Below are 27,580 nucleotides of genomic sequence, written 5' to 3'. Positions count from 1 at the left end.
TGGTATTGAGTTCATTTATTGTTTGTTCTTTCCTTTCTTATTGTTATTTATGCGGTAGCTATTTTTGTGCCCTACTAACGTAACACCATTAACCACCAAATTCATCACTTCTTTAAGATGTTTTATGTACCCAGAAATAAATCAACTAGGGGCAAATACAAATGGAAATTCGAATTACTTCAATGACAGCAGTGGACAAAAATTGTTATGTAAATCGGCTTTAATCACCAAGTTCACTTTATAATTGGCTCATCAAGTTCGGTTCTAATATCTAATGCATTCAACAGAACAACCACCCTAATACAATAATAACAAACCCTTTTTTAAAAAAATAAAATCTTCTTTGAACATGTATGTGGAATAATGGAATAATCCCAAGAACTATAAAAAAAAATTTCGTAGAGTAGATGCTTTTTGTGTACCAAATTTATAAATCTACTTGCATATGGTGTTGGACACGACTCTGCTGCTCGCATGTGAGAAAAAAAAAAAAAATATTTGATTAGATGTGTTAGAGTATAGAGGAACTTAACAATAAAAAATTAGAAGTATTGTATACAGTTTGATACGAGGTAAATACTGTAAACCTATATAGAGTTCATTCTAAACTGGACAAAGACCTATAGAAATTTTAAACACATTAGTTATTGTTAAGTGTTTCTAGAAAAATTCAAAGTGCAAGAAGAAATTTTCGTGAGAAAATTACTATGACTCGTGGAACTGTCTATTTATTACATACTTTTAGCGTCAATTCGCCTTACCCATAGTCTTTATAGTTCCATGTTGATTGTATGTTGTGTCTGTTTTACCTTCATTATTAACGTGAGCAATTGGAGATAATGTTCAAAGTCCTCAAAAGTGTGAAATTTCCTAGGAGAAATTAGATATTTATATTTTACAATATGCATATTCTTTTCATTAAATTTGTAGTAATTTTGCAATAATTTTTGAACAAAATTTGCTCAAAGCGATAATCCTAACTCTTCTACAGCTAGTTTGCAAATAAACACAAAGACTTTACAAAACATCTAATAAACCAACATTTAATGTTATTAAAGAGGTGCTCCAATTGTTGAGGAAATAATTATATTGTATTTTTGTAAGTGAGAAAATGAATTTTCTCTAACCTGGGTCGAAATATTTGATTTGGCGTGAGTAAAGTTAGTGCTTTGTGTAAGAAACACTTGCATAAATAATTTACGCTGTGCATATTCTAGGTTATCCCAGGTCGTGCTTCTTATAATATTATTTTTAAATGATACAATATTGTCACAATGCATAAATGTGAAAATACTGCAGATCTGTCATTTGCAGTGTTAAATTAGAAAGATCACAGTGATCTATAGATATCGTTATACTTTCATTTTGGGCAATTCAAACCAAGACGCGAACTTTAGTGTCAAATTCTCGTCAGACAAATTTTAAACATAAATTCCAACTTTCGGTCTAAATTGCGGGAATTGTTGTAGCCGGTGTTCCATTCCAACAAAGTTCACGTAGTTGATTTATAGTCTCACGTATATTCTCAACCAATAAAATTTACAACCTTTGAAGAATTAAGACATCATTTAGATTTAAGAATGGGCAACTATGTATTTGATATCCTTTGTGATTTTTTATGATACCATCATTTCATTTATGTTTCATCTTACAGTCAACAAAAATAAAATGAATGGAAACTAAACACACAATAATTGTGGGAAGATAATTTGTGTGATAAAACTGATGGTCTAATTTTACAAAGCTATTCGATTTTTTGATTAAGCCTCGATATTCGCAATACCCAATTTTATGCATGTAACACCGTAACCATTAATTTCAATGGAATCGGGGTTTTATTTATTGAATTCTCAATGCAAGTTTTAGATCATTTTTTTGGAAAATATTATTACCGAAGCATATAATTAATAATCATATGAAACGAGTCTCTATAGAGATAAGAAAAATCAAATCCCATAGTTAAGTCAAAATATTGAAGATTTTTGTGAAAAATCGTGCGTATTCTCTTCAAAATCGGCATTTTTTAACTTTAAATTCACCAATGATATTGACATTCTAAGACTACATTTCCCGCTCTTTCAAATGGTGTCAAAAGAACCAAAAAATTGTATGGTCATTGAAAAGTTATGCAATTTTTTACATAGTAATCATGTTTTGTGCATCACTTTATGAATGTTTTTTCATAATAAATTTTCCTGTCCTTAAAAAATCTCTTCTTGGTCCACGTTCAAATGCAAGAAAATAAAACAAAATAATTTAATAATGAAAAAAAAAAAAAAACTAGCAAGCAGTGTACTAACCAATAAAGCAAAGTGAACTTTTATTAAAAATAGTTACAATACCTTTTCTGGCCTTTGTTATACGGGTCTTGTTTAGATTGTGAGAAATAATCGTATAAAGGTAGTAATCTACTTAAAGTGATTAAAAGGAAAATAAATTGATAATTGATTAACCATAAACATATCTGTAGAAACTCTACAGAGGAGAATATTACACCTATTATTATAGAGATATCAAATCAAGGGATAGAATATAACAAATGACTATAATATTATCTGAGAACGTTTCGTGCACAAAAGAGGGGAAAACCTCAAATGTTAGATTTTTTTTGCGAATATGCAGAAATTTGATCAACAAATATATAACAAATTTAGGCGTCATGATAATCTTCAGGTTCAAACAACCAACAGAGCAGCACAATAGCTAGCAACGAACTTACACAAGAATTGTATTTGTACACAATGGCATTTACTATTTTGTTGGCTATTCTTAGAATGGTACATAAAAAACTAAAGTGTTTGTTCTTGTAAGTAATCGAAAAGTACAATTACAGTCGCTTGCAAAAAGTCTGGAGATTTTTTTTTCCTTTTGAAAAGTAGTGTACTGGATAATACACGAGAAATTCAAATAAATAAATATATTCGTGTAGAACACAATTCCGATAGGAACCGAGAAAAATTTCACTACATCCGAATACTTTAGTAGATTGTTCACAGAAAAATACATAATAGTAAGTACCAACTATAGAGTCTCTACTGAAGTCTATATAAGTGATATATATTCAATAGCTTGTATATTAAAGGCAGTTAATTCTTTGTAAAACGGTACGTGAAAAACAGGAGAGAAATTTTTTTTTGTCCTCCGTTTTTGTGGCGTTTTTCAAAAGGAAAAAAAAATCTCCAGACTTTTTGCAAGCGACTGTACCAATTTAAACCCGAACATTATCCTAAAAAAAGCTATAATATATTATACCAATCCTCAATAATTTAGATTATCCACACATATAACAATTTAGCAAGATAATATTGAAAATAATTGTACAATGTGGCGTAGTTCTTTATATTATAAAGCATATTAAACTCAACATGAAACGATAGTATACAATTCCAAAGAGCCAGGCATTTACGAACTCAATTTTGGATTAAACAAACTATAATATCACTTCCTTCTATTCATATACCTGTTGGAAGATTCTACTATCGAGACTTTTCTGAGTCTTGATATATGGAACTATCCACTAAATCACTTTTTCTATCCGTACTGGAATGTCGCCTTGATTATTAGAAGGTTCAAAAGTCATAAATGTCTTGAATTATGTATTCCAATGTAAGGTATTATAATATTATTTACTTTTAGAAATTCACAAATTGAGCATAATTTTATTGAAAGTTTCGCTAATTATAAAATTAGAATAGTATTAACACATTATTCAAAAGTATTCTGAATCCCTCAAAATTTTGAAGTATATATTATTAATGGATTTGTGAAACTTTTCAATTATAGTGGATAGCAAGTTGTGACCAACAAATAGCAATAGTAAAGGCTAGAATCAAGTAGAGATACATGGGATTCAAATGAATTCACTTTTTTGTAGCACAAAATTTTGTAATGAATAGTACAAACAATAAAAGCAAAGACAGTGGTATATAATATGAACTAATATCCGAAATCTTTACACCATCAGACATTTGTAAGCACGGAAGCAATTGGTGTTAAATCTTTAATATTCTGAACAATATACATCTCTACTTCCATTGTTAATTATAAGCTTACAATTTAATTAACCAATTAATACACACGAAGTTAAGACTCTTCCCTATGTAGATTTCTCTAACCATTTACGAATTTTGGATATATTGCATTGTACAATTATTCAGATCGCAGTATGAAGAAACTAAACAGTATTAACAGTAAAGGATACATACTTATGTATGATGATAATTAATAGGAGATATCTGCAACTGATACTATTGCTCAATTACAAAAATTTATACTGAATGACCAAATTGAAAAAATATTCCCATCCAAAGTTAATGCATTTACGCTTGATCCTTTAGTATTTGCTTTCTAAATAATATTTTATTTACTAAACACAAACCTATTATACAGTTAGATTTAACGGATACATTTTTAATCAATAAAATCCCAAGCATAATAATGTGAATTAACAATACTTAAAAAATGATAAAAATGACTCCTAAAATTTTGATACTAAAAGTTACAAAGGACTAAAAAAAGAAACTATAAGAATAACAAAAAGAAATTCCAGTACTTAAATGCAAGTATTACTCTGTATAATCTGGTGGCTTCTCAAAAGATGCTTGAGGCGATGACCCATAATGGAGCAAAATGAATTGTTTCTGATGAAGTAACTACCATGTTGCATGCACCATCATATGCAGAAATAATTGAAGTACTGGGCATTTGATTACTGGACTGTTTAATAAAATTAGTTGGTTTCTAACTAGATACAATACCATATTTAGATCCAGGATGTGATATATGGTTAATCTCAGTGATACTGTCTTTTGTATAATTAATCCAACCAGTGGAATATGATACATTTGCTGAACTACTCCTCCTTGCGTTAACGTTAGAGTTATTCAAAATATTTCCTCACCCGTTTTTGGTGCATTCTCAAAGGCTGAAATTACTGCCAGTGTGAAAATTACTACCAGTATTAGAGTTATCACTAACGTAACTAGGTTTTGAAAGATTTGTAAGTGGGCAGAATATGTGGATGTAGTACTCAAAGAAATGAAATTAAAAGCAACTACGAAATCAGATCTTGAACGTCTATTGTTAGACGTATTTATGGATATCCGACTTGAGTTTGTTCCAATATCGACATTAGACATACTGACCTTCGTAGCTCCCTCACGAGTAACGCAGAATATTCAAAGCGATTACGATGGTACAATATTATCGGGTGATGCAACTTTAATTCCAATATAACGACTTGTCATAAATTCACTTGGTACCAAAACTTAAATATAAATACTTGATTGTGACGATTAAACAGTTTAAGAACGACTAACAAATGCAAGTGACGTAGTGGTCTCCTTTATTTATTGAATATCTTCATGAATATGGAAGGATGAATACTTAGTTGATCCACTAAGCTGTCTCGAATCAATATTTATGAAAAAGACTTATATTGGTCCATCCAATTCAACTGTTAAAGAAGAAAATAACGGGGGCGTTTTTCCAATCTCATAATTAGCAGATAGTATGAGCCATTGAACTTAATGAATTTGTCAAATAATCAGATAACGTGCCATATGAGTTAGTTGGATTGAGACATTAAAATTGTGGATAAGACTGCAAAATGCCAGAATGAATAGTTGATAGGAATACAAAAAACAATTATTGACAATTGACTTGATAATTTATTGGAAAATTTAGAAAAGAACTTACAAGTGGCGCCAGTCGATTGTCCCAAAACTTGGCTAATTTGCAGACTCAACAACAGAAACAAAATATGGAAAACAAGCAAATTTGAGGAAAGGATTTTTCTCTAATGAAATGATCAGTTACAACTTGTTGGTGGTGAACAAATAAAACCAATTGCTATATGGAGGCTACTCACACTAGTGGCCTTGGACGGTGCCCTAGGATATTTTATTTGAGGAACTACATAGAAATTCTTATATTTGAGTTCATACAAATGGGCAAAATAGTGAGAGAGATTGTACTGTGGGATGAAATCACCTGTTTCAGTAGTCAAATAGCAGTACATTAATTCAAGCATTCATTAGTTTTTGTTGTTAAAGGCATTTATTACGGACTATGTGAACTTTAGTTGGTTCCGCTTTCCCCGACTTCATACCGTTATCGCAGGCTGTCATGCAGCTAACTAATTTAAATGGACATTAGTATAGCAGTTCAATTAAATAATATTAAGATACACCTTCTAGTCATATACTTCAAAGTCCTTAATCCTTTGTACTCAGTTCAAATGATTATAGTCAGCCGGGGTTTCCTTTGGGGTATGATAGTACCAGTCAGGAACCCTGTAGATCGTCTCTTCTTGTTGTTCGTTCTAGTATCTACATTAAGCCTAAATAATATATAATTCTATATAATATCCTGTCACATAATAATCCTTAAATGTATCCATAAGTGTGCTAAATTGGTTATATGGTCGTGTGCTTGTTTCAATCTCACTTATGGGTTACTATTCTCAGTGAGGTGAATCGGTGGTGTTCATCCGTGGCACTTTTCCCATATTAGATGGATACGTGCAGGTCACACCGATGGCGCACTTACTTCGATTGCTCAGTATTCCTCTTAATACTGGGGAAGTGTGCAACACAGGCAGAACAGTGAAATACATTTCTAATAGGACTTGTACTTGGTATTGTGTAACTTAGCAACAAGTCAATATTACACACACAAGTAAATAGAAATAGGAACATGTAATGTATTCATATCCTATTAAGTCCAAATTTATGATGCTTCTCACTAGAATGATTTGACCGTTAACTATGTAGTTATCAGCTAAGACCTGATCTGTGTATCATTTTTCACTTACCAGAGTGTTTAGCCGTAACGAAACTAATACCACACAAGTGTTGATTCAAAGGAATTTTTTGTAACTATCATCCTCCTCGAGGCGGTTTTACCAACAATAGAGCATTTGTTGCAATAATAACAAGAATGAAAAAAATTACCACAAATCTCAATATAAACACACATACACACACACCATGTTCCAAAAATAATCCACATTATAGACACTTTTCCTAGAAACCAAACAAAATAAAAGGCAGGGTTGTTCTCCCTACCATCAGAGATTTTTCTCCTTTAGAGTTGTTCATCAACACATTCGCTTTAGCTCATAGACAATGAAATTCTCCACTGCTACTCCTTTCGCTATTTTGTTTGCAGCCACTGTTTCTGCTGGTTTGGGTGATACCCTCACCACAAACCAAAAAACAATTGTTACTATCACTGATACCGATTGTGAAACCAAGGGTACTGATTGTCCAAAACATAAAACCAAGCCAACTTCTACTCCTGCAACTACTCCTGCAACTACTCCTGCAACTACTCCTGCAACTACTCCTGCAACTACTCCTGCAACTACTCCAGTTACTACTCCAGTTACTACTCCAGTTACTACTCCAGTTACTACTCCAGTTACTACTCCTGCTACCACAATCACGGATGAAATTATTTCAATTCCCCATGTCAGTCAAGAAACTGACGAAGGTCCAGGTTTCACCATCTTGCCATTAGGTGGTGGTAATGGTAACTCCTCCATTGCAACTGGTAGAACTCCTCCAGTTGTCACTTTTGTCGGTGCTGGCTCTTCCAATAAGAATGTTCATACTGGTGCATTTGCTTTAGCTGTTGGTGGTGCTATTGCTTTGTTGATGTAAGTACCTACTGTGTCTTAATCAACCATAGTACCTTATTATCATATTCTTCGGATTTTTATTTTACTTTTTTTTTAATTTATAGAGATTCAATATATGCATATTTTCCGATTAGATATATATTCTTATAAAGTTGATCTCTTTTTGTAATTGAGAGTCACTGTGCACTTTCGATGCTCACATTATGTCTAGTTATAGTATTAGTAAGCCGCGTTACAAACGCGGAACTAATAACTGTGGGTATAATCAAACTTCATGGGGATTCAAATATTACTCAAGAAGAAAACAACAAACTTTCACCACTCAGTAAGTAAATGACCAGTTTGCCGAGTTATTTATCATCTATTACAATTAAGTAATCTATAATGAAATACTGATTGTCTTAGAATTTACTGAGAATTTAGGATTATCTCGCATCGCATATCCTAATCGGGTAACGATTTCCACATCGCCCACGACTTTGGAAGGGAAAAATAAAAATTCCAATCAAAAAGATGACGGCCATAGAACGACAAGCAAACAACTCGAAAAAAAAAAAAATAATATAAAGTCTCTCTCCTTTTCCTTGATTAGATTAATTAACCAATTGATTTGTTTCTAGAGTTATTCAATTAATTCATATTTATAATTTATCAATCATGTCTGAATCAACTGTTGGAAAAGTATGTGAACTTGAAAAGACTTCCAAATTCAGAATGAAACTTCAATTTTGATCTGGGAATTATCTATCGTATTTATACTACATCTATGAAAAATTCACCTTAGTAGTTATCAGAAATTCGTAATTGAAATTTGAAAAAAAGAAAAACTATATACTAACATCTGACTTTTTTTTTTCACTAGCCAATTACATGTAAAGCTGCTGTTGCCTGGGAAGCAGGTAAACCATTGACTATTGAAGAAGTCATTGTTGCCCCACCAAAGGCTCATGAAGTCCGTATCAAAATTTTATACACTGGTGTTTGTCACACTGATGCCTATACCTTAAGTGGTGTTGATCCAGAAGGTGCCTTCCCAGTTATTTTGGGACATGAAGGTGCTGGTATTGTTGAAAGTGTTGGTGAAGGTGTCACCACTGTTAAGCCAGGTGATCATGTCATTGCTTTGTATACTCCAGAATGTGGGGAATGTAAATTCTGTAAATCTGGTAAAACCAACTTGTGTGGTAAGATTAGAGCTACCCAAGGTAAAGGTGTTATGCCAGATGGTACTCCAAGATTTATTTGTAAAGGTAAAGAATTGATTCATTTCATGGGTTGTTCCACTTTCTCCCAATATACTGTTGTTACTGATATCTCTGTTGTTGCTATTAACGATAAAGCTGAACTTGATAAAGCTTGTTTGTTGGGTTGTGGTATTACTACTGGTTATGGTGCTGCTACCATCACTGCCAATGTTCAAAAAGGTGATAATGTTGCTGTTTTCGGTGGTGGTTGTGTTGGTTTATCTGTCCTTCAAGGTTGTAAAGAAAGAGAAGCTGCTCAAATCATCTTGGTTGATGTTAACAACAAGAAGAAAGAATGGGGTGAAAAATTCGGTGCCACTGCTTTTGTCAATCCATTGGAATTACCAGAAGGTGTTACCATTGTTGATAAATTGATTGAAATGACCGATGGTGGTTGTGATTTCACTTTCGATTGTACTGGTAATGTCGATGTTATGAGAAATGCTTTGGAAGCCTGTCATAAAGGTTGGGGTACTTCTGTTATCATTGGTGTTGCAGCTGCTGGTAAAGAAATTTCTACTAGACCATTCCAATTGGTCACTGGTAGAGTCTGGAAAGGTGCTGCTTTTGGTGGTGTTAAAGGTAGATCTCAATTACCAGGAATTGTTGAAGACTACATGGATGGTAAATTAAAAGTTGAAGAATTCATTACTCACAGAAAACCATTGGAAGAAATCAATGAAGCTTTTGAAGATATGCATGCTGGTGATTGTATCAGAGCTGTTGTCAATTTATGGTGACTAGAACGTGAATCGCCAAAGCTTTGATCTCCTTGCAAGGAGAACTACAAATATATACATAGTTTTTTAACGTTTATTGTCTATAACAAGAGAACAACTATTCTTCTTCTTCGTCATCACTTTGTAAATCGGCGGCTGAAGGTATATCTACATCTTCATCATCATCGTCGTCCTCGTCTTCATCCTCGACGTCTTCATCGTCCTCACTTTCTTCATAATCATCAACACCATCCATGATTTCATCTTCATCTTCACTAATAACACCAATATATTGAGCGTCATCTAATTCTTCAATATATTCAACATCACTTGGTTCATAAACTTCTTCATCTTCTTCAACCAATTCTTGATCATATATTTCATTTTTCAATGTAGTATTATCATTAGTCAAATTTAATCTTCCTTGTAATTCCAATAATCTTGGCAATGATTCAGCTTTTTTATTCAATACAGAATATAAAGTAGCCAATTTAACATTCAAATTAGGTAATGAAGCAATTACTGGACCATGAATAACTAAAATCCATTTTAACCAAAATGCAAAAGTTTCAAATCTTGTTGGTTGACGTTGTAATTTATCACTTAATTTATCCAAAAATAATACAGCAGTATATGGATCTAATCTATTGATGGTGTTTTGAATAGTTACAGTATCACGATTTTGTAAAACTGTTTCCAATAATGAAGTATCGTTATTTTGTAATGATTGAGTTAAGATAATAGATAATGAAACACCCGATCTAGCTTCTTCTAATTTCTTTCTTCTTGATTTAACTGGAGTTTTAGATGTATCAACAGATAATCTATCTAATTTTTCAGCAAGTGATTCTTCTTGATCTTCATCTTCTTCATCAATGTGACGAATATTTGAACCATCACTGATGATAGTATGACCTTCACTATAAAGTTTTGGTGCTGCTACATCATGACCATTTATAGTAGTATGTTGTGTAACTCTTAAATCAGGTTTAGATTTGGTTATTATTTTAGTTGAATCAAGTAAGAATTGATTACCAGTTTCATCAATCCATTTAAGGGAATCAAAGAAAGGAACAGTTGAATTTTCCAACCATGTGAAAAGAATAGCATCTCCTAATGTTGAAATTGCATTGATGTACAAATTTGCATCATGAGGATTTTTAATTTCTTTTTCAGGACGAGATAATTTAATAGAACCATTTGATGATCTTGAACTGACACCAATTTGTTTTCTTTTCTTTTTAGACATTGGAGTTGAAGGTTGTGATGATTTAGGTTGTTCAGATAATGGATTATTAAAAATTTCTAAATTACCTTCTTCATTAATAACAACAAGTACAGATTTATCATCTTGAATACCAATTGATAAACTTTCCACTGATGAAGAAGCAACAAAGACGGCTTTAGTTGTAATTTTATCCAATTGATATAAATTAATAAATCTATCTCCTTTGGCACTTGTCATAAAACTATTATCATTAATTGGAGTTATTGTATTTATTGGTTGAATATGACCAGGGAATGTTTTAACAACTTCTTTAGTTTTAATATTGAAAAGATAAATTGAATTAGATCCAATCAATAAACATGGTTGTCTTTGATAAAATACAGTTGAGATTCTATTAATTGAATCAATTGAATCAACTATATCTTTAATTTTCAAACTATTTTTCATTTCAAATGTATTCATATCCCATTCATTTATATTCCCATCGATATCACATGACCATCCTGATTGAGTTATTTCAGAATAATGGAAATCTAAAATTGATACATTTGCAGAAGCATTTAATTCTGAAATAATTTCATTTGTTTGTGGTGAATAAATTAAAACAGTACCTCTAGTTAAACAAAGTGCTAATAATTCAACATTATTATTTCCTGAAGGTATCCATGTTAAGTTTGTTAATTTATTTGATTTTTCTAAAGTAAATGATGTATTTAATGATGAGGAAGATGATTGATTGGTGGTTGATTGAACTTTAACTTGATGAGCATCTAATGCAACTAATGCAGTTGCAAGAAAACTACCACTTGCATCAAATTTCGAACAAATAACTGGTCCTGACATGTGTATAATGGTGGTGGTGATTTTAAGTGATGAGGTTGGTAGAAAGTGATGAGGTTAAATAAAAAGCTGAAAAAAAAAAAAAATTATCAAAATTGTGAAAAAAAAAAAAAAAATATCCACAGATGTCGCGATGATGTGACAATGTCGTAGACGACATGTATATATATTAAAGCCTATTTACTTTCTCTTTTGTTTCTTTTCAATCGGTTCTGGTTCTGGTTCCGATTCTGATTCTTCTGTATCTTTTGAAATTGATATATTTATTCCTCCACGTGATACTCTTCTTCTTTTATCATTCAAACTAGTTAAATTTGAAAAACTAGGATTAGTGCTGAGACCCGACTCTTCTGATTCATCTACTTCAACTTCATCATCAAATAAATGAGAATTGGAAACAGGTTCCTTAGTTTCTTTAAGTAATTTTTCATACTCTTCTTTCTTCATTTTCCCTTCTTTGACTAGTTTTTTCATCAACTCATTCAGTTGTTCAACGGGACTATGTGCTGGTGTTTCTTGTTGTAATTCTTGCTCTTCATGATCAAACTTTGGTGAACCTTCAGTTTTTGGAGTACAACTAGTTGTTGTTGTAGTAGTAGTAGTAGTAGTAGTAGTAGTAGCACCTGGAGTTGCAGGACCAGCACTAACTGTACCAAATAAATACTCAGCAGCATTCAAGTTCTTACTAGGATCAACACCTTTCTCAATCAATTGTTTGATACTTGCTTCCCCAGTTGGATCTTGTTTAATTTCTGGAAGAATTTCTCCACATTTCAATGCAGCTGCATCTTGTGAAGTAAACTCTTTAGAATGGGCTATTCTGCTATGATTTAAAAACCCTTGAGCGGATGAGAAATTATTTCTTTGACATATAGGACATGTTAATCTAACCACAACTCCATCTGTTCTTCTGTATAAACAACCTAAACCTGGGTTTCTTCCACCTACTGTTGCCAATGCTATTGACGTTGCTGATGGGCGTAAAGATGAGGTCGTTGATCTGGTTCTATATGAATGGCCTGGTTGTTGAGAAATACCACCTCCAAGAGAAACATGGCCACTGGAATCATCTAAATATTTTGAACTAAACAGTGGCGTTTGATTTTGTAATTGTTGGTTCTGTAGTAGTAAATTCTGATGAACCTGAGCTTCTGGAATTTGTTTGAGATTGTTATAAGTTGAATCAAATGATTTATTTAATAAATTGAAATATTTCACTGTGAAATCATTAGGTTCATTATCTAGTTTAGTATCATTTGAAGTTTCATAAAATTTCCTTAGTATTAACATTTGTGACTCAATCTTACCAATCTCATGATCATTCAAATTCAATTCTCGATGTTTTAATTGGATTTCTAAATCTAGTTGATTAGTTATAATCTCCTTTAATTTATCGTGAGGGATGTCTTTCAATCGATTTAGTATTATATCTTCTTGACTTAATGATTCTTCTGAATTTGCCTCCGTGGATTGTCCCAGATTATCATCTAGTTCCGATGATGCTTGCGGGTTTGTTGATACAGAAAATGAACTTTCTTCTAGTTTTTGATCTTCGATTGATTGATACTCTGTGTTATCACCCATCGCTGTAGTGTGGTTATTATATGAAATGTAAATTGATGAATAATAATTTTGATGTTTATTTGTTTTATTTTAATTTTTTTTTTTTTCTCATGTGTTTGTTGCTTTTGTTTTGAGTAATAATTACACTTGGTAGCGTTGAAATATAATGGCAAAAAACAACATGGTAAATCTACTACTGAAGGTACTCTGCTGAAAATGTGTGAGTAAGATCAAGTTGTGACCATATTCTAAACAAGAATAGTTTCAGATAATTACTAAATTTTGATTCAGATTAAATTTTAGTTAAAATTGACTTGAAAATCTTGATAAAATTCAATCACCGAAAAATATATTCCATTGATTGATAATCTTACACAAGTAAAAGTGTATCTACACTTTGAACCAAGTCCAACTACTAAGCCACATGGCCAGTTATTACATCTTCAACTGTGACTTTAGATTCCTCCCTTTCGCTTGTGGTATTATTGTTTTTCAATACTCTTTTTCATAAACACGATAAACATGGTGTACCTCAGCATGAACATTGACTAATATTTCATACATGTTTCGACAGAGAATTTGTGGTATATGAAAGAAGATCGCTTCATCTCAATCAAGAAAAATAAATAAAAAACTCCAAGAAAGTTATATATTACCGAAAGAAGTGATCATCTCGGTATTTCAAATGGTAGAATAACATGTTAGATATTCATTTCTTGTTTGTTCAATAATAAAAAACACCCATTCTTTTTATGGTACAACCAGGCTTAAACATTGGGTGGTGGGTTTTAACGATTTTCAATGTAAATCTCTATTGGGTTTAAGTTTCATAACTCAATTACAATTATGCAGCTACCGAATTAGGAAACTACGCCGCATTTTTAATGCTGCGAAATGCCGAAGACCATTTGAAAACTTGAAATGTGTAGATGAATTGAACAAAAGGATATTATCAGGTCATACTCAAAGTGTAAGATATGCGAAGATCTTTTTCTATCCCTTTAGAAATTAGTATATAAAGAGGAGAAAAGTATCCACTTCTTGAAGGAGAATATATTTCTAATCAACAGCCAACTTCATCTCATTGAAAATGAAATATTCTGTCGTTTTAACTGTTGCTGCTTTTGCTATTTCTTCTGCTAATGCTACTTTAAGTTTAAGTGGTCTTACTTCCTTGTTTAACTGTGGAGGTTCTTCTTCTGGTACTACTGGTTCAACTGATACTTCCACTACAACTGCCACTCCATGTGAAACCGTTGTTACTACTCAAGAATGTAATGAATGTGAACAACAAGGTTCTGCTACTGGTTCTTATGATCAATCTTCATCTTCTACTTCTGAAGTTCCAACTGACATGATGTCACAAATGATTGGTGGTCTTTCAAATATTATTGAAACCACTTTCAGTGGTAGTGGTTCTATGTTACACAACTTGATTGGTTAAGATGTAGAGATTTATAAATACAATATACTTTTGGTATTTTTTTTCTTTTAAAAAAAAAAGTCTATTTTTATTTTTTATTTTCAAACAACTATAAACTTGTAGAGGTTTATTAATCAAGTGGCAATAGTAGTATAATCACTTGGTGCACCGCTAATGGATTCAGGAGGATTTGGACAAATATCGGAATATGTTTTATCTGGTTTATCCAAATTGTAAGTCTTTGTTTTGTTTTTCTTTTTGTGAATAACAACAGGAATTAACCCACCGGTTTGCATAGTATATGATCTATGACCAACAACATCCAAAATAGAACTGATCAAACCCAGGTGAGTAACCAAACTGATAACTTTATCATCTGCAGTAGTGTTGGCAAAAATTTCTGTTAATAAAGAAGCTGCTCTATATTTACGATGTTGACTAGTTTCACGTAAATTTGGTTTCCACAATTCATCAAGTTCATTAAAACCATCTTCAAATTCAAACAATGGGAAATGTTCATGAATATAAGATTTATTATGACGTTGACTTTCAGCTTGAATACCATAAGTTTCTCTTGCAGATTCTTTAATTAAAGGAGTAGAATAATTCAAATCTAACCAAGTCAATTGCCAAGTTTCCAAAGTTCTACGTAATGGACTAACAAAAAATCTGGATGGCCATGGTAATTCATCAGTATCATTGATTTGTTTAGATAATTTTTGAATTTGCTTCACTCCATTTGGAGTTAATTCAGCATCAGCCCAAATAACACCATCATAACCTTGTTGCAATTGCCAAAAACAATCCCAATCTTCTTGAGAAAAATTAGATGGTGCAATATTATGCCAACCTTCTCCATGTCTTTGAATTAAAAACAACTTTTCATTTGATGATAAACTAGATATGACATCTGACCAGGAATACTTGTCAGTTTGTAATCCAAAATTATCACTAACATTTACTTTATTAATAGGAACATCAGGATCTGACTGAGCAAAAAACTTTGAAGATGATTCAAATTTTGGTAAAGTGAGCTTATCAGAAGCCAAGATGATCTGAGCAAAGGATAACACAGCAGTTGAAAAGTACAACAAAGACACCATTATTAGATTTTTCGTGAGGATCATGTTCATTAACTTTATTCTAGCAAAAAAAGGGGAGATTTATTTAAGGGTATTTATAATTAGAAACCTGTCAATTTCAAGGGGTGGCCACGGTTGTTTTATAAGTGGATTGTTTGAATACAGCTTTACACGTGGTGGAATGAAACGAGGTGTTGAGAATTTACATAGCAATGCAAAGAACGGCCGTTCAAACGGGAGTATTTATACGTTAGCTTGCATGGTGACCAAAAATAAATAAAACAGAAAAATCATAACACGTGGACCTAATTTAATAAAAATGTAAAAGAGTCCAATATGGTAGGAAACTGCTGCTGCTGTTGTTGCTGTTGTTGCTGCTTATTGTTGGCGGTTGCATTTGAGAACTCAATTGGTAGTGAGATCAAAAGAAAAATTGAAGAAATTATAACCACTGAGGTTTTTATATTTGTCTCTTTTTTTTTTTTGCGTGAGAACATGAAATTACGTAACCACTAATTGTCATCATCAATGATCAAATGTCAAGAATCTATAATGATTCATTAATCTATTGTTGTTCAGATACTCCAATCGATCCAACACATGATGAAATCGATTTGAATTTTTTATATCCCTTGTGTGACTTATATTTCTGTCCAATATGTCAATATCCAAAATCTAAATATCAAACTTTTGGTAAAATCACTTATAAGTTCTGTAGTAATTGTTTAACTAATTATACTAGAAATGAAAAAATTACCAAATGTTCAAAGAATTGTTTCATGTGTCCTAAATGTCAGTCTAATTTAAAAATAAAAATGAATGATTGTGAAAATGATGGGAAATCATTTAGTTTTGAATGTGGATACTGTGAGTATATGTATGAAACAAATGTTGTTTACAAACCTAAATCATTATTGAATATAATCAAAGATGAAATGAATGATGGATTTCACAAGTATTGCGAAGATATTAAAAACGGAGTATTGGCAAATCAAGAATCATCACCACCACCTCCTCCTCAAAGTGAACAAACTAGAAGGAATTTACAACTCATGATGAAAAGAAACCTTCCAATTGTTGAGAATTCGCCAAATGAGAGAAAATTATATCCTGTTTCCAAACCATTGACAACAAAGAAAACCTTGAGATGTTTGGATTGTAATAATTTAGTATTTGCTCCATTGGTGGATAATATCCCACCCACTGTCAACAAGTTTCAAGTCAAATTTAATGCTATTGATTATTTACCAACGGTTGTCATCTCAAAATTACTTAATGATACACGCCCATGGAATTGTTCAACACAAATCATGTTGATTCATTTTATAAACCCTTTACTGGTGAAGGTTCATTTGAATATTAGTATACCTAGTGAGTTGAATAATGTTGAGTTAACGATCGCTCTCAATGAATTCACTGTCGGTGGGTTGACAAGTAAAAACACGGGTAGTTTAATTAAAAGTATCCCTACTGCATTGTTAACTATGAATACAATCATTAGTAAATCCGAATTGATTTTACGCAAAGGGGATATTGCGTTTAAAGATGTAGCTAGCATTGAAGAAATTGAAGAGAATTTGGATAATTATATAGAACGTGGAGTTAATTGGTATACCATACCAGTAATTATCAATAACACCAATCCAAATCAAGAATTGAAAATACCAATTAATGTTGGAATACATAGTGATGTTGTTCCTGAATCATTAAAGAAAATAACAAATAAATTTTCATTAAGGTATTGGAATATACTTAATGTACATACAACTTAAAAATCTAGAGTTAATACACCTGCTATTTTTTGTAAATGACGTGAATCTAATCTATTATTACCACCAGTGGTGTTGTTTTCTAATTTTTTCAATTGTCGTTGAGAATTTGTAATTTCATCATAATAATCATCTTCATCAAAATCTTCAATGTCTTCAACATTTACCTCTTCCTGATCTTCTTCTATGTTGGGATATTGGGTAACATTATCAATTCCATCTATTTTAACCAAAGAATCACCTTCATCCAATCTTTCTTCATTAGCACGGATAATTGCCTCATTGATGAATAATTTAATATATTCACTTGATAATTCAAGTGTACTTAGGGTGATCCTAGTATTTGATGATTTGAATGAAAGTTCTTTAAATATCCTAGCTATGGTTTTAAGTGGGATTTCTTGTTCGTTTGTCGACATTTGATAAGTTGGTTAGTAAGTTGGTTGTAAAGTCGCGTCAACTTTTTGATTTTTTTTTTTCACTTTACGTGTTTTTCAAACACAACAGTTTAGGTTGTACAGTTTGACTAACATCATGTATGGTACAGCTTTGTAAATCTACATACAATTATTCAATTGTTCTCCCCCGCCACCACATACTAATACGCCTACATGAACAATCCGTTTTTCCACACTGACTAATTACTACCAATTGTAAATTGCCGTATGGTTTTACTAGTGAACACTTTATTGTCATTACACAAACCCCCCATCATCGGTTACCAGCTCCGAAGCGCAACGTAAAAAAAAATTTTTTTTTTTTTTGGTTCCTTGTAATTCCGGTAGTTTCTCCGATATATAAATCATCTCGTTTCTCTCTCTCTCTCTCTCTCTCTTTTGCTCTTTCTTTCTGCCTCATCTCATCAGTTGATACTCAACCATACACAATTAATGCCAAATACTTATATTCTTAAACGTACTGAATCAGGTACTTCATCCAATGCAACTAATGAACATGTTCATTTAGATCCAGTACCATCTAATCCAGATGCAAATATTACACAAGTTCAAATTGAATCTCATTTTTCAGTTGATCATCCATCATTTAAAATTAAATATCATCGTTCAAATTCTATAATTTCAACAACTACTGATCCATTATCTGCAATTTCTGAAGATACTTCAACATTACCAACTATTAAAGTTTTAGGTACTGGAGGTACAATTGCATCAAAAGGTTCAACTTCACATCAAACTGCAGGTTATGAAGTTGATTTAACTATTGAAGATTTAATTTCAAGTATTCCAGATTTATCTCATACTTGTCATTTAGAATATGAACAAGTTTTAAATATTGATTCAAAAGAATTTAATAATGAATCATTACTTCTTCTTCATCATAAAATTGCATCAGATTTAGATAAATATGATGGGATTGTTATTACTCATGGTACTGATACTATGGAAGAAACTGCATTTTTCATTCAATCAACAATTAATACTTATAAACCAATTGTATTTTGTGGTTCTATGCGTCCAAGTACTGCTATTTCATCTGATGGTCCTATGAATCTTTATCAAGCTATTATTATTGCATCTCATAAATCTTCACGTAATAGAGGGGTTTTAATTGCTTTAAATGATTCTATTGGTAGTGGATTTTATATTACTAAATCAAATGCTAATAGTTTAGATACTTTTAAAAATATTGGTCAAGGTTATATTGGGAATTTTGTTAATAATGAAATTAGATATTTTTATCCAGCTAATAAACCATTGGGTTTAACTTATTTTCAAGTTGACGAATCAGTTAAAGAATTACCTGAAGTTGCTGTTATTTATTCTCATCAAGGTTTAAATAATGATATTATTAGATTTGTTGTTAAAGAATTAGGTGCTAAAGGTATTGTTTTGGCTACTATGGGTGCCGGTTCAATGAGTGATGAAACTAATAATTTTATTGCTAACTTACTTGAAGATAATAAAGAATTCCCAGTGGTTTATAGTAAAAGATCAATGGATGGGATGGTTCCACTTGGTTCATTACCAAAAATCGGTCCTTCCAAAAAAATATCACCAAACGCTATCGCAGGTGGTTACTTAAACCCACAAAAGGCCAGATTATTATTACAATTATGTTTAAATTCCAAAATGGATTTAAACAAAATTAAAGATGTTTTCAAAACTGTATAGAAAAAAAAAAATGATTACTAATATATTGATAGACAACAAAAATAAAAATACGAGTTCAAATCATTTACCCCCAAACGAACTAAAAACTAAAAACTAAAAATTAGAACAAATTAATAACACCCTAAGATGACTTGTAAGCTTCATCAACTTCTTTTCTACAACTTTCTAAAATCTTCTTTCTTTGTAACTTTTGAGCAGATGTAACGAAACCATTTTGTGGAGTCCATTCTTCATCCAACAAAACGATATTTTGTAACAATTCAATACCTTTTAATCCTTGTTGTTTACCAGTTTGAAGCAAGTGTCTCAAAACAGCTTGAACAACCTTTTTGTTGTGTACTAAATGACTCAATTCTTGAGTATCAGCATCTGGAACAACCTTTTCATCCTTCAACATGGTCTTCAAGTTGGCTTCAATTGGTAAAACAATAGCAATTGGTTTAACTTTGGTTTGATCAGCATAAACACACAAATTCATCACCAAATGGTTGGAACGGTAAACACTTTCCAATTTTTCTAAAGCAATATATTCCCCGTTTAAAGTTTTAACCAAATTCTTTTTACGATCAATGATATTCAAACCACCTTCAGAAGTCCATTCACCAATATCACCAGTCTTGAACCAGCCATCATCAGTGAATGCGGCTTTGGTTTCTTCTTCATTCTTGTAGTATTCTTTAACAACTGGACCACCTTTCAACCAAATTTCCCCTTGGTTGTTCTTGGCAAAGTAACCAGCATCAGCAACATCAACCAATTTAGCAGTAACTGACCCAACCAAAGCACCCAAAGTACCAATTTGGAAACGTGTGTGTTCAGTAATAGTAGTGTTGGCACAAGTTTCAGTTAAACCATATCCCAACAACATTGGGGCAAGTAATGTGGAAATAAATACTTGAGCATCAATAGAAATTGGGGAACCACCGTTCAATACATAACGCAATTGACCACCAGTAGCAGCCTTGACTTTTTTGAAAATAACATCAAACATACCACCACCTGGTAATCCAAAATGGTTCAATGTAGATTTAGCTTTAAAAGCAGCCCAAAAGATCTTTTGTTGTAATGGGGAGGCTTGTTTCAATTTAGATAAAACACCCTTTCTGACAGATTCCCAAACGGCAGCAACACCAACCATAATTGTTGGTTTAAATTCAATCAAATCAGGTTGACAGTTTCTACAAGAAGCATCAGTCAAGGTTTTAACATTGGCGTAACCCAATGGGGCACCCCACCAGAAGGTAATCAATTCAAAAGCCAATTCGAAAATATGAGCCAATGGCAAAAATGCAACAACTTTGTCCAGAGGTCTAACCAAATCTCTAGTGGCATTGGTAGAAATACCACCAACAGCAGCAACAATATTGTGATTGGTAATGACAACCCCTTTTGGATCACCAGTGGAACCAGATGTGTACATGATACAAATTGAATCTTCTGGTTTTGGGTAATGCAATTCTTTGGATGATTTTTCACCCAAAGCAATAACTTCATTATAGGAAATAAACTTGATATCTGGTCTAATTTGTAAAATCTTTTCCTTGGCCTTTTCAGCATCCTGGTAAATCTTACCGCCTTGTCTCTTGTCATTTGGATCAATCTTTTCACCATGGATAATGTATTTGATGGCGGTAGCCTTTTCCAACGGACGAATCAATGATCCCAACAATTGATTATCGGTGAAAATGGCGTCGGATTCGGTTTGGACCAAAGAATGGGTTAAACCTGATTCACCCAAAGTATCATAAGCAGTAACCACTGGGATACCTTGGAAACTTGATGCCAAAAAGGTTTGCATCCATTTGTGAGAAGTGGAGGCAAAAATCATCAATTTGGATTGTTGATCTGGCAATAAACCCAATTCTAATAAACCTTTGGAATAGTTTTTAACCAATTGTAATAATTTAGGATAGGAGATGTAGTTGTAAGGACCCATTTCATAATAGATCCATTCTTTATCAACTTTCTTCTGTTCACCATCAATGATCTTGGTGACTTTTTTGGTTTCAACATGAACTTCTAATAAATCTCTCCAAGCCATTGCATCTCTATTACCATTTCTAGTAAAACATTCTTCAATGAATTCAGGCAATGTTGTTGCTTTTGAATCAGTAGGACGTTCTACTGGAGCTAATTTTTGAGAAGCTTTTCTTCTTGGAGCGGTTTCACCTGGTTTGGCTTCACCAACAGCAACTGTTAAAGGGGCACCCATGATTGTGATTAATTGTTGTATGAAGAAAGAAAGAAAAAAAAAAGGATTGGGAAAAAAAAAAGGGAAAGTTTGGTTGGCAAAAATTTTTTTTTATAATCAAGTGAGGGAAAGAAAAGAAAAGAAAAGAAAAAAAAAATTCTTGATTGTTGTTTCCCCTCTAGCTGATTTAAAAGCAAAAGCAAAAACAAACCAACAACAAACAAAAAAAGGAAAACCAAGAGTGTAAGCAAAAGAGAGGAGATTTGATGATATATTTATACTTATATTTATATGATGATGATGATGATGATGATAATATAAACCTCGGGAAAGAGTGTAGAGACTATTGATGATGATAATGAGCCGCGGGATAGCAGGGTTTGTGTATTCGTGTGTGTGTGTGTGTATTTGATGTCATCACAATTACGCGGAAAAAAAAAAAAAAAAATAAATAAAACCCAAGATTTTAAAACACCGCCAATTGTTCTTTCCCTCTGTGTCGGCTGGCGATAACAAACTTGTGTGGAAGTGGGCCCCGTAAATAAAATCTTCTTAGTGGGAAACGAAACGATGGGTGAAGGGAGGGTGAGGGTCAGAGAGTGCGTGAGAGAGAAATAAAATAAAAAGTTTCCTCGCTCTCTACCACGTATCTGCTCATGTAACAATGCTTATCATTAGTATAATGTTAATTTCCTAATATAGTAAATGGGTGATTGTTGTATTCTCATACCCACAACTTGTCTATTCATATGATGTCAGCCATACTAAGTGCTTAGAGTGTGCCAACGTAGGTTTTTGGTGTCAGGGATCTTTATTTTATTTTATTTAATTTAATTTTGTTGTTGTTGTTGTTTTTATTTTGACAGGTTGTATTGCGCAAATTGATTATGCACTGTGGTGGGCTTTATATGCCCAATATTTCTCTATCGGTATCTATGGGTATATTCTACTACTACTACACGTCTTATAATTGCAACAGGATAACCTTTTTTTTTGGCCATTGTTGCTAAAAAAGTTTATCCACACACAAAACCAAAAATACCAAGATTATTTTTAAGGAACCCAACAAATATGCAAGTGATGGAAATAAACAAAATTTGTTGGGTTCGGGAAGGTATACACGACCTAATCACGTGTGCTTATGTAAGTGGGTGAATGGGTGAGACAAAAAATCAAGGGTAGTGGTTGGTAGCGATGGTAAAAGAAAAGTAAACCGGGGTAGTTGGGGGGTAGAGGACAATAATAGGCGTGCATTTCTTGGTATTTGTGATTATGGGTTCTAGTATAAAAAGAGAATCAAAGAAAATCAGCCCAATATTATTACAGTTACCATCAATAAAAAGACCCCCTTTTAAACCAACAAAGTCTTAGCCTACTATCGTTTAACGCATCTAGCAGTCCATTATTATTAATTTATATTACAATATTATTTGCAAATTATTTTTCTTTGCTTTTCGAATTTTGTTGTTTTTTCTATGTTGAGTTGTTTTATGTTTAGTTATGAATGTGACTTTAAATAAAATGAACACTGTATTTATATTATCACGCCAATTATAAATTGGTCGTGTGATAGCTCAAGTTTTCTGTTCTAACACGTGATATCTCAACACGTGTATTTTCCGCATGATACATCACACGTGTTTTTTTTTTTTTTCTTTTTACAATTGTTTTGTGCTGCATTTGATGTTCTATTACAAAATTATTATTTATTATTTGTTTGATTCTCTATTTACTGAGTAACTTCTTGCAATCTCAAGTCATTAGTTGGAGAAACACCATTCAAAATCAACAAAAGATTGATCAAAGCTGATCTTTGTTTATTTAAACCATTAACAGCTTTATAACCAGACTTGGCAATTGGAGCTTTCAACCAATAAGACAAAAGGGAAAGAACAGAATGCAAATCTTGGAATTTTTCATCACCGTCAACTTTATATTGAATTCTTTGAAGCAATTCACCAACAATAACCAAATCGAGAATCAAAGGAGTGGCTAAAAGTGAGTCCTCACAAATTGTAGACAAGGTGATTCTATTCTTACCACCAAGACAAAGACTAGAATAGTATTCATCAATAGCAACTTTATCATCACCCACAGCAGGGAGATATTTGATAACAACACAGTGGTCAACATGATCACCATCTTCTTTGTTATACAAAATCAGATTGGATTCAATAATATCATCCAACACACCTCTCTTCAGGATTTCTTTACTACGGAATTGTTGCGGAGCTGACAAATTAAATCCGTCATTATTACCCAAGTGATTATAAGAAGCAATGGATAATGGTTTGATACCAGCATCAACCAAGAATTGACCCAAGACCAGCTTTAACTTAGTTTGACCAGATTTGAAATCAGAACCACCCAAAAATGTAGCACGGGATTCACAGAAATCAACTAAACCAGGAACAAGAATTGATGGAGATCCATTAATAAAAGTAGAACCTTCCAAAGCAGAAGCAACACCAAAAATAGCCAATGGACTGATTTCAGGATGGTTTTCTTTAATACTCTTGATCAAATTATCAGCAGTATCATTAACACCTGGGATAATATCAGCATTTCTTTCAGTGTTTGCACTCCACAAGACAACAACAGTATCTAAAGCATGTTTTTCTTTAAAGTCCCTAATATCCTTTCTGATCTTTTCAACATCTTGCCATTTTTGATCGGTTTTAACTTCACCATTGACAGAATTGTAGACATTATCAGCTCTGCCACTTTGGTTCATGGCAATGAAATCAGGATAGTAAATAGAAGACATTGGTTTCTTGTTTTCCAAATAAGGATACAATTGTTTTTGTAAAGTGACATCCAAAACTTTAGCACGTTTCATGGCTTGGTCTAAAGCAACACCACTGATATCCCAACCATCAATAACCAAATCATTTGGATCAACCATTGGAACAAGAGACTTGAATGGGACATAGACATCATCACCAGTTTCTTTATCAACACCAATCTTGACAGTTGATGATTGAGTAACAGAACCATAATAGTTTGGTTTAACAACACCTTCTTTGGTTTCAAATGAAATTTTGTGTTTGTTGGCCAAAGTTGCACCTAAAACAGTAGTACCATTGTTACCACCAATACCAACCAATAACAAACCAACTTTTGGAACTTTCAAGTCCAATTTGAATTCGTAATTAACAGCAGTTGGAGTAACATCAAAGTTACCATTAGCATCCTTTTCAACAATGGAGTTTTCGTAGGTGTACTTGGTGTGCAAGTGACCATCTTTGGTTTGAGCTTTAGTAGAATTGAAGTTAATAGACATGGTATGAAGATTGAATACTAGTTATAGAAAGGAAACAACATAAAACAAATTCAAGAAAGAAGAAGGAGTTTGTTGCCCTATTTATAGTTGAATTTTTTTTTTTTTTTGCTACCCTAGTAAGAGGAAAAGGAAAAGGAGGAGGAGGATATTCATGGTTTCATGGGCATGTTAAAGTTGTATGTTTTTTTGGGATTTCGCCGAAATTCGCTGAAATTTGTTACACAAAATTGAAGAATAACAATGTACTAAAATAATAATAAAAATACAACAGCGGTTTTGTTTTGTTTTTTTGGGTAAAGTGAATGTGATTTTTTTTTTTTTATTTTGGAATTGGAATTGGAATTGGAATTGACAATGATCAGAGTAGTTGGATGGTATATGAACAGCTTGTTGAGTTGATAATACTAGTTGATGGCCTTGAGCATTAAGAAACCTTTCATAAAATCAACAAATATATCATTAACTGTACGTTTTATCTATTGATATAATTCAAGCCACAAAATCAGTTCTATCTCTATAACCGTGTCCCTCCTAGCCGAAGAAAATAAAAATTCAACGAATTTTAGGCGAACTTATTATTGTAATTTTGTCAACAGTGTGCTATTACAATATGGTTATTTTTTTGGATATTATAGTAGTCTCCTCCTGGAGGATCATTTTGATACCCATATTTAATAGGAGTATCTAATTATAACTATGTGTTTTCTCACATAAACACCATTCACTTCGGCGAAAATATAACTCATTAATCTGTGTGTGTGGAGTTAAGCAATTATGCTTTTGATTATTTTAAGAAATTAAGCCAAACCCCCTCCCCCCCAAAAAAAAAACAGAAACAACAATTAATAATAATAATAATAATAAAAATTCTGAAATTTGATTTGTCAATTTGCTATCAAACAAAAATAGGGGGAACAAGAAACAATAGAGAAATTTTTGTTTAATGTTTATCTACGTGTCATTTGTCATCAGCAAGGATTTAGTTTACCCATAACTAGTTCCGGAATAAATGGAAATAATCAAAGTATTAGGAAGTCCTATTCCACTTCCGTAACGGTGTAGCAAATCAACAAAAAAATCGTGTATACTATGTTTCCAAACCTTATTTGTTCGCCGGTTTTTGTAAATCTGTTGATAACTCTAAACTCAGATGTAAGAATAGGCTGTTGATATTAATAAATCAATTTGATAATGGGTGATAATCACTTCTTCACCAACACAACCGACTTGATTAATTGTTGTAATAAATTTATATTGACACGTGATATATGTCATGTGCAAATGATTTGGTCGTGTATATATGGATAATTATTGGATTATGTAATCATCAGAAGTATAAATTGACAACTCTTATTGATTCGTATTCTACATTTTTGAACACCAAAAACATAATAAAAGTACAATCTCAAAGAGTTAGTTTTTATAAGATAATGATTGCATACTATTTAGATAAAAGATCGTACAGTATGGTTCAATTTGTTTGGCTTTCGTTTAACAACTGAATACATGATACTTTTACCGAAGAAATTTAACGAATGCTAGCGGAAACTCATCTCTATTGTTCATCAATTCTGAAACAATCGCAACACCGTTTCCATCAACACCGAAAATCATACTATTCATATATCTATCCCAATTAGGACACATCGACCAGCGTCACTCAAGCCTATTTATATAATTAAGCTTGGTTTAAATTTTGCAGTAATTTTGAAGTGGACAGTGCGCATACGCACAAAACAATTCCACACATCATGTAAACCATAGTGAATACCGGAATATACTACCATCTAGAAGAAGCAACAACTATATGGACATTCTCATCATCCTCATCATTGCATCCAGTTGTAGCATGTATTCAAGAATGTAAAATTCATCATGAAAAGTATGCGTATGATTAGAATTTTCTTTTTTTTTTCTTTTTTTTTTTTCTCCGGCATTACACGACTCGTAAAACCCATCAGCAGCGCTGGCAATCCACAAAATTCAAGTATTCAACAAAATAATAATCACAAACATCACCAAGAATATAAACCATGGTTAATCAATATTGTAGTATCACAGCAACAATAATTACTGTTAAAACATCTATACTTCTCTACAATCTTCAGATTTAGAACGTTGCACAATAATCATTGATACATTTACAACGATAACACCACCCACAGATCTTGGGAGCAATCGATGAGCTGTTCATATGGAGTTATACATAACCATACCGTTTGCTCTGCAGTTGCAATATTTAAAATTCTTGGAAAATTTCCATGCAAATCTTCAAATCTAATCATCATATTTTATTTTTGCCTTACATAGACTTTGAAAATAATAGAACCGCCCAAAACAATGAAAGAAAACAGTTAAAAAACAGTAAAACTTAGATCTGTAAGATCATCGAAAATAACCCAATCATAAGAATAATCTTAACTTAGTTTTGAATCAATTATGTCATACTATTTAACTACAACTG

The 27,580-nt window shown here is 32.4% G+C and overlaps 10 protein-coding genes across 10 annotated transcripts; 4 read left to right on the top strand and 6 right to left on the bottom strand. All coding sequences in view use genetic code 12, as the record gives it.

Moving 5' to 3' along the window:
• Window positions 1-7,127: 7,127 nt before the first annotated feature.
• On the top strand, window positions 7,128-7,664 carry CTRG_05837 (uncharacterized protein; the record flags this gene model as incomplete). Its single annotated transcript, XM_002546313.1, has 1 exon — window positions 7,128-7,664. The coding sequence occupies one exon, from the start codon at window positions 7,128-7,130 to the stop codon at window positions 7,662-7,664; it is 537 nt and encodes a 178-aa protein (XP_002546359.1).
• A 1,194-nt stretch (window positions 7,665-8,858) lies between these two features.
• On the top strand, window positions 8,859-9,626 carry FDH3 (bifunctional alcohol dehydrogenase/S-(hydroxymethyl)glutathione dehydrogenase; the record flags this gene model as incomplete). Its single annotated transcript, XM_002546312.1, has 1 exon — window positions 8,859-9,626. The coding sequence occupies one exon, from the start codon at window positions 8,859-8,861 to the stop codon at window positions 9,624-9,626; it is 768 nt and encodes a 255-aa protein (XP_002546358.1).
• A 97-nt stretch (window positions 9,627-9,723) lies between these two features.
• Window positions 9,724-11,676, bottom strand: UTP5 (Utp5p; the record flags this gene model as incomplete). Its single annotated transcript, XM_002546311.1, has 1 exon — window positions 9,724-11,676. One exon carries the CDS (start codon window positions 11,674-11,676, stop codon window positions 9,724-9,726), a length of 1,953 nt encoding a protein of 650 aa, XP_002546357.1.
• Window positions 11,677-11,853: 177 nt separating this feature from the next.
• On the bottom strand, window positions 11,854-13,257 carry CTRG_05834 (uncharacterized protein; the record flags this gene model as incomplete). Its single annotated transcript, XM_002546310.1, has 1 exon — window positions 11,854-13,257. One exon carries the CDS (start codon window positions 13,255-13,257, stop codon window positions 11,854-11,856), a length of 1,404 nt encoding a protein of 467 aa, XP_002546356.1.
• A 1,536-nt stretch (window positions 13,258-14,793) lies between these two features.
• Window positions 14,794-15,792, bottom strand: CTRG_05833 (phosphoglycerate mutase family protein; the record flags this gene model as incomplete). The annotated part of the gene is made up of 1 exon (XM_002546309.1): window positions 14,794-15,792. One exon carries the CDS (start codon window positions 15,790-15,792, stop codon window positions 14,794-14,796), a length of 999 nt encoding a protein of 332 aa, XP_002546355.1.
• A 485-nt stretch (window positions 15,793-16,277) lies between these two features.
• Window positions 16,278-17,513, top strand: CTRG_05832 (uncharacterized protein; the record flags this gene model as incomplete). Its single annotated transcript, XM_002546308.1, has 1 exon — window positions 16,278-17,513. The coding sequence occupies one exon, from the start codon at window positions 16,278-16,280 to the stop codon at window positions 17,511-17,513; it is 1,236 nt and encodes a 411-aa protein (XP_002546354.1).
• On the bottom strand, window positions 17,510-17,929 carry CTRG_05831 (uncharacterized protein; the record flags this gene model as incomplete). The annotated part of the gene is made up of 1 exon (XM_002546307.1): window positions 17,510-17,929. One exon carries the CDS (start codon window positions 17,927-17,929, stop codon window positions 17,510-17,512), a length of 420 nt encoding a protein of 139 aa, XP_002546353.1.
• A 471-nt stretch (window positions 17,930-18,400) lies between these two features.
• Window positions 18,401-19,642, top strand: CTRG_05830 (asparaginase; the record flags this gene model as incomplete). Its single annotated transcript, XM_002546306.1, has 1 exon — window positions 18,401-19,642. The coding sequence occupies one exon, from the start codon at window positions 18,401-18,403 to the stop codon at window positions 19,640-19,642; it is 1,242 nt and encodes a 413-aa protein (XP_002546352.1).
• A 121-nt stretch (window positions 19,643-19,763) lies between these two features.
• Window positions 19,764-21,854, bottom strand: FAA4 (long-chain fatty acid-CoA ligase; the record flags this gene model as incomplete). Its single annotated transcript, XM_002546305.1, has 1 exon — window positions 19,764-21,854. The coding sequence occupies one exon, from the start codon at window positions 21,852-21,854 to the stop codon at window positions 19,764-19,766; it is 2,091 nt and encodes a 696-aa protein (XP_002546351.1).
• Window positions 21,855-23,562: 1,708 nt separating this feature from the next.
• INO1 (inositol-3-phosphate synthase) lies at window positions 23,563-25,116 on the bottom strand (the record flags this gene model as incomplete). Its single annotated transcript, XM_002546304.1, has 1 exon — window positions 23,563-25,116. The coding sequence occupies one exon, from the start codon at window positions 25,114-25,116 to the stop codon at window positions 23,563-23,565; it is 1,554 nt and encodes a 517-aa protein (XP_002546350.1).
• Window positions 25,117-27,580: the final 2,464 nt, after the last annotated feature.

This window comes from Candida tropicalis, assembly GCF_000006335.3.
Source record: "Candida tropicalis MYA-3404 genomic scaffold supercont3.10, whole genome shotgun sequence".
Classification (NCBI taxonomy): Eukaryota; Fungi; Ascomycota; class Pichiomycetes; order Serinales; family Debaryomycetaceae; genus Candida; species Candida tropicalis.
Note: the sequence above shows the minus strand (reverse complement) of the source record. Positions and strands in the feature narration are given on the sequence as shown.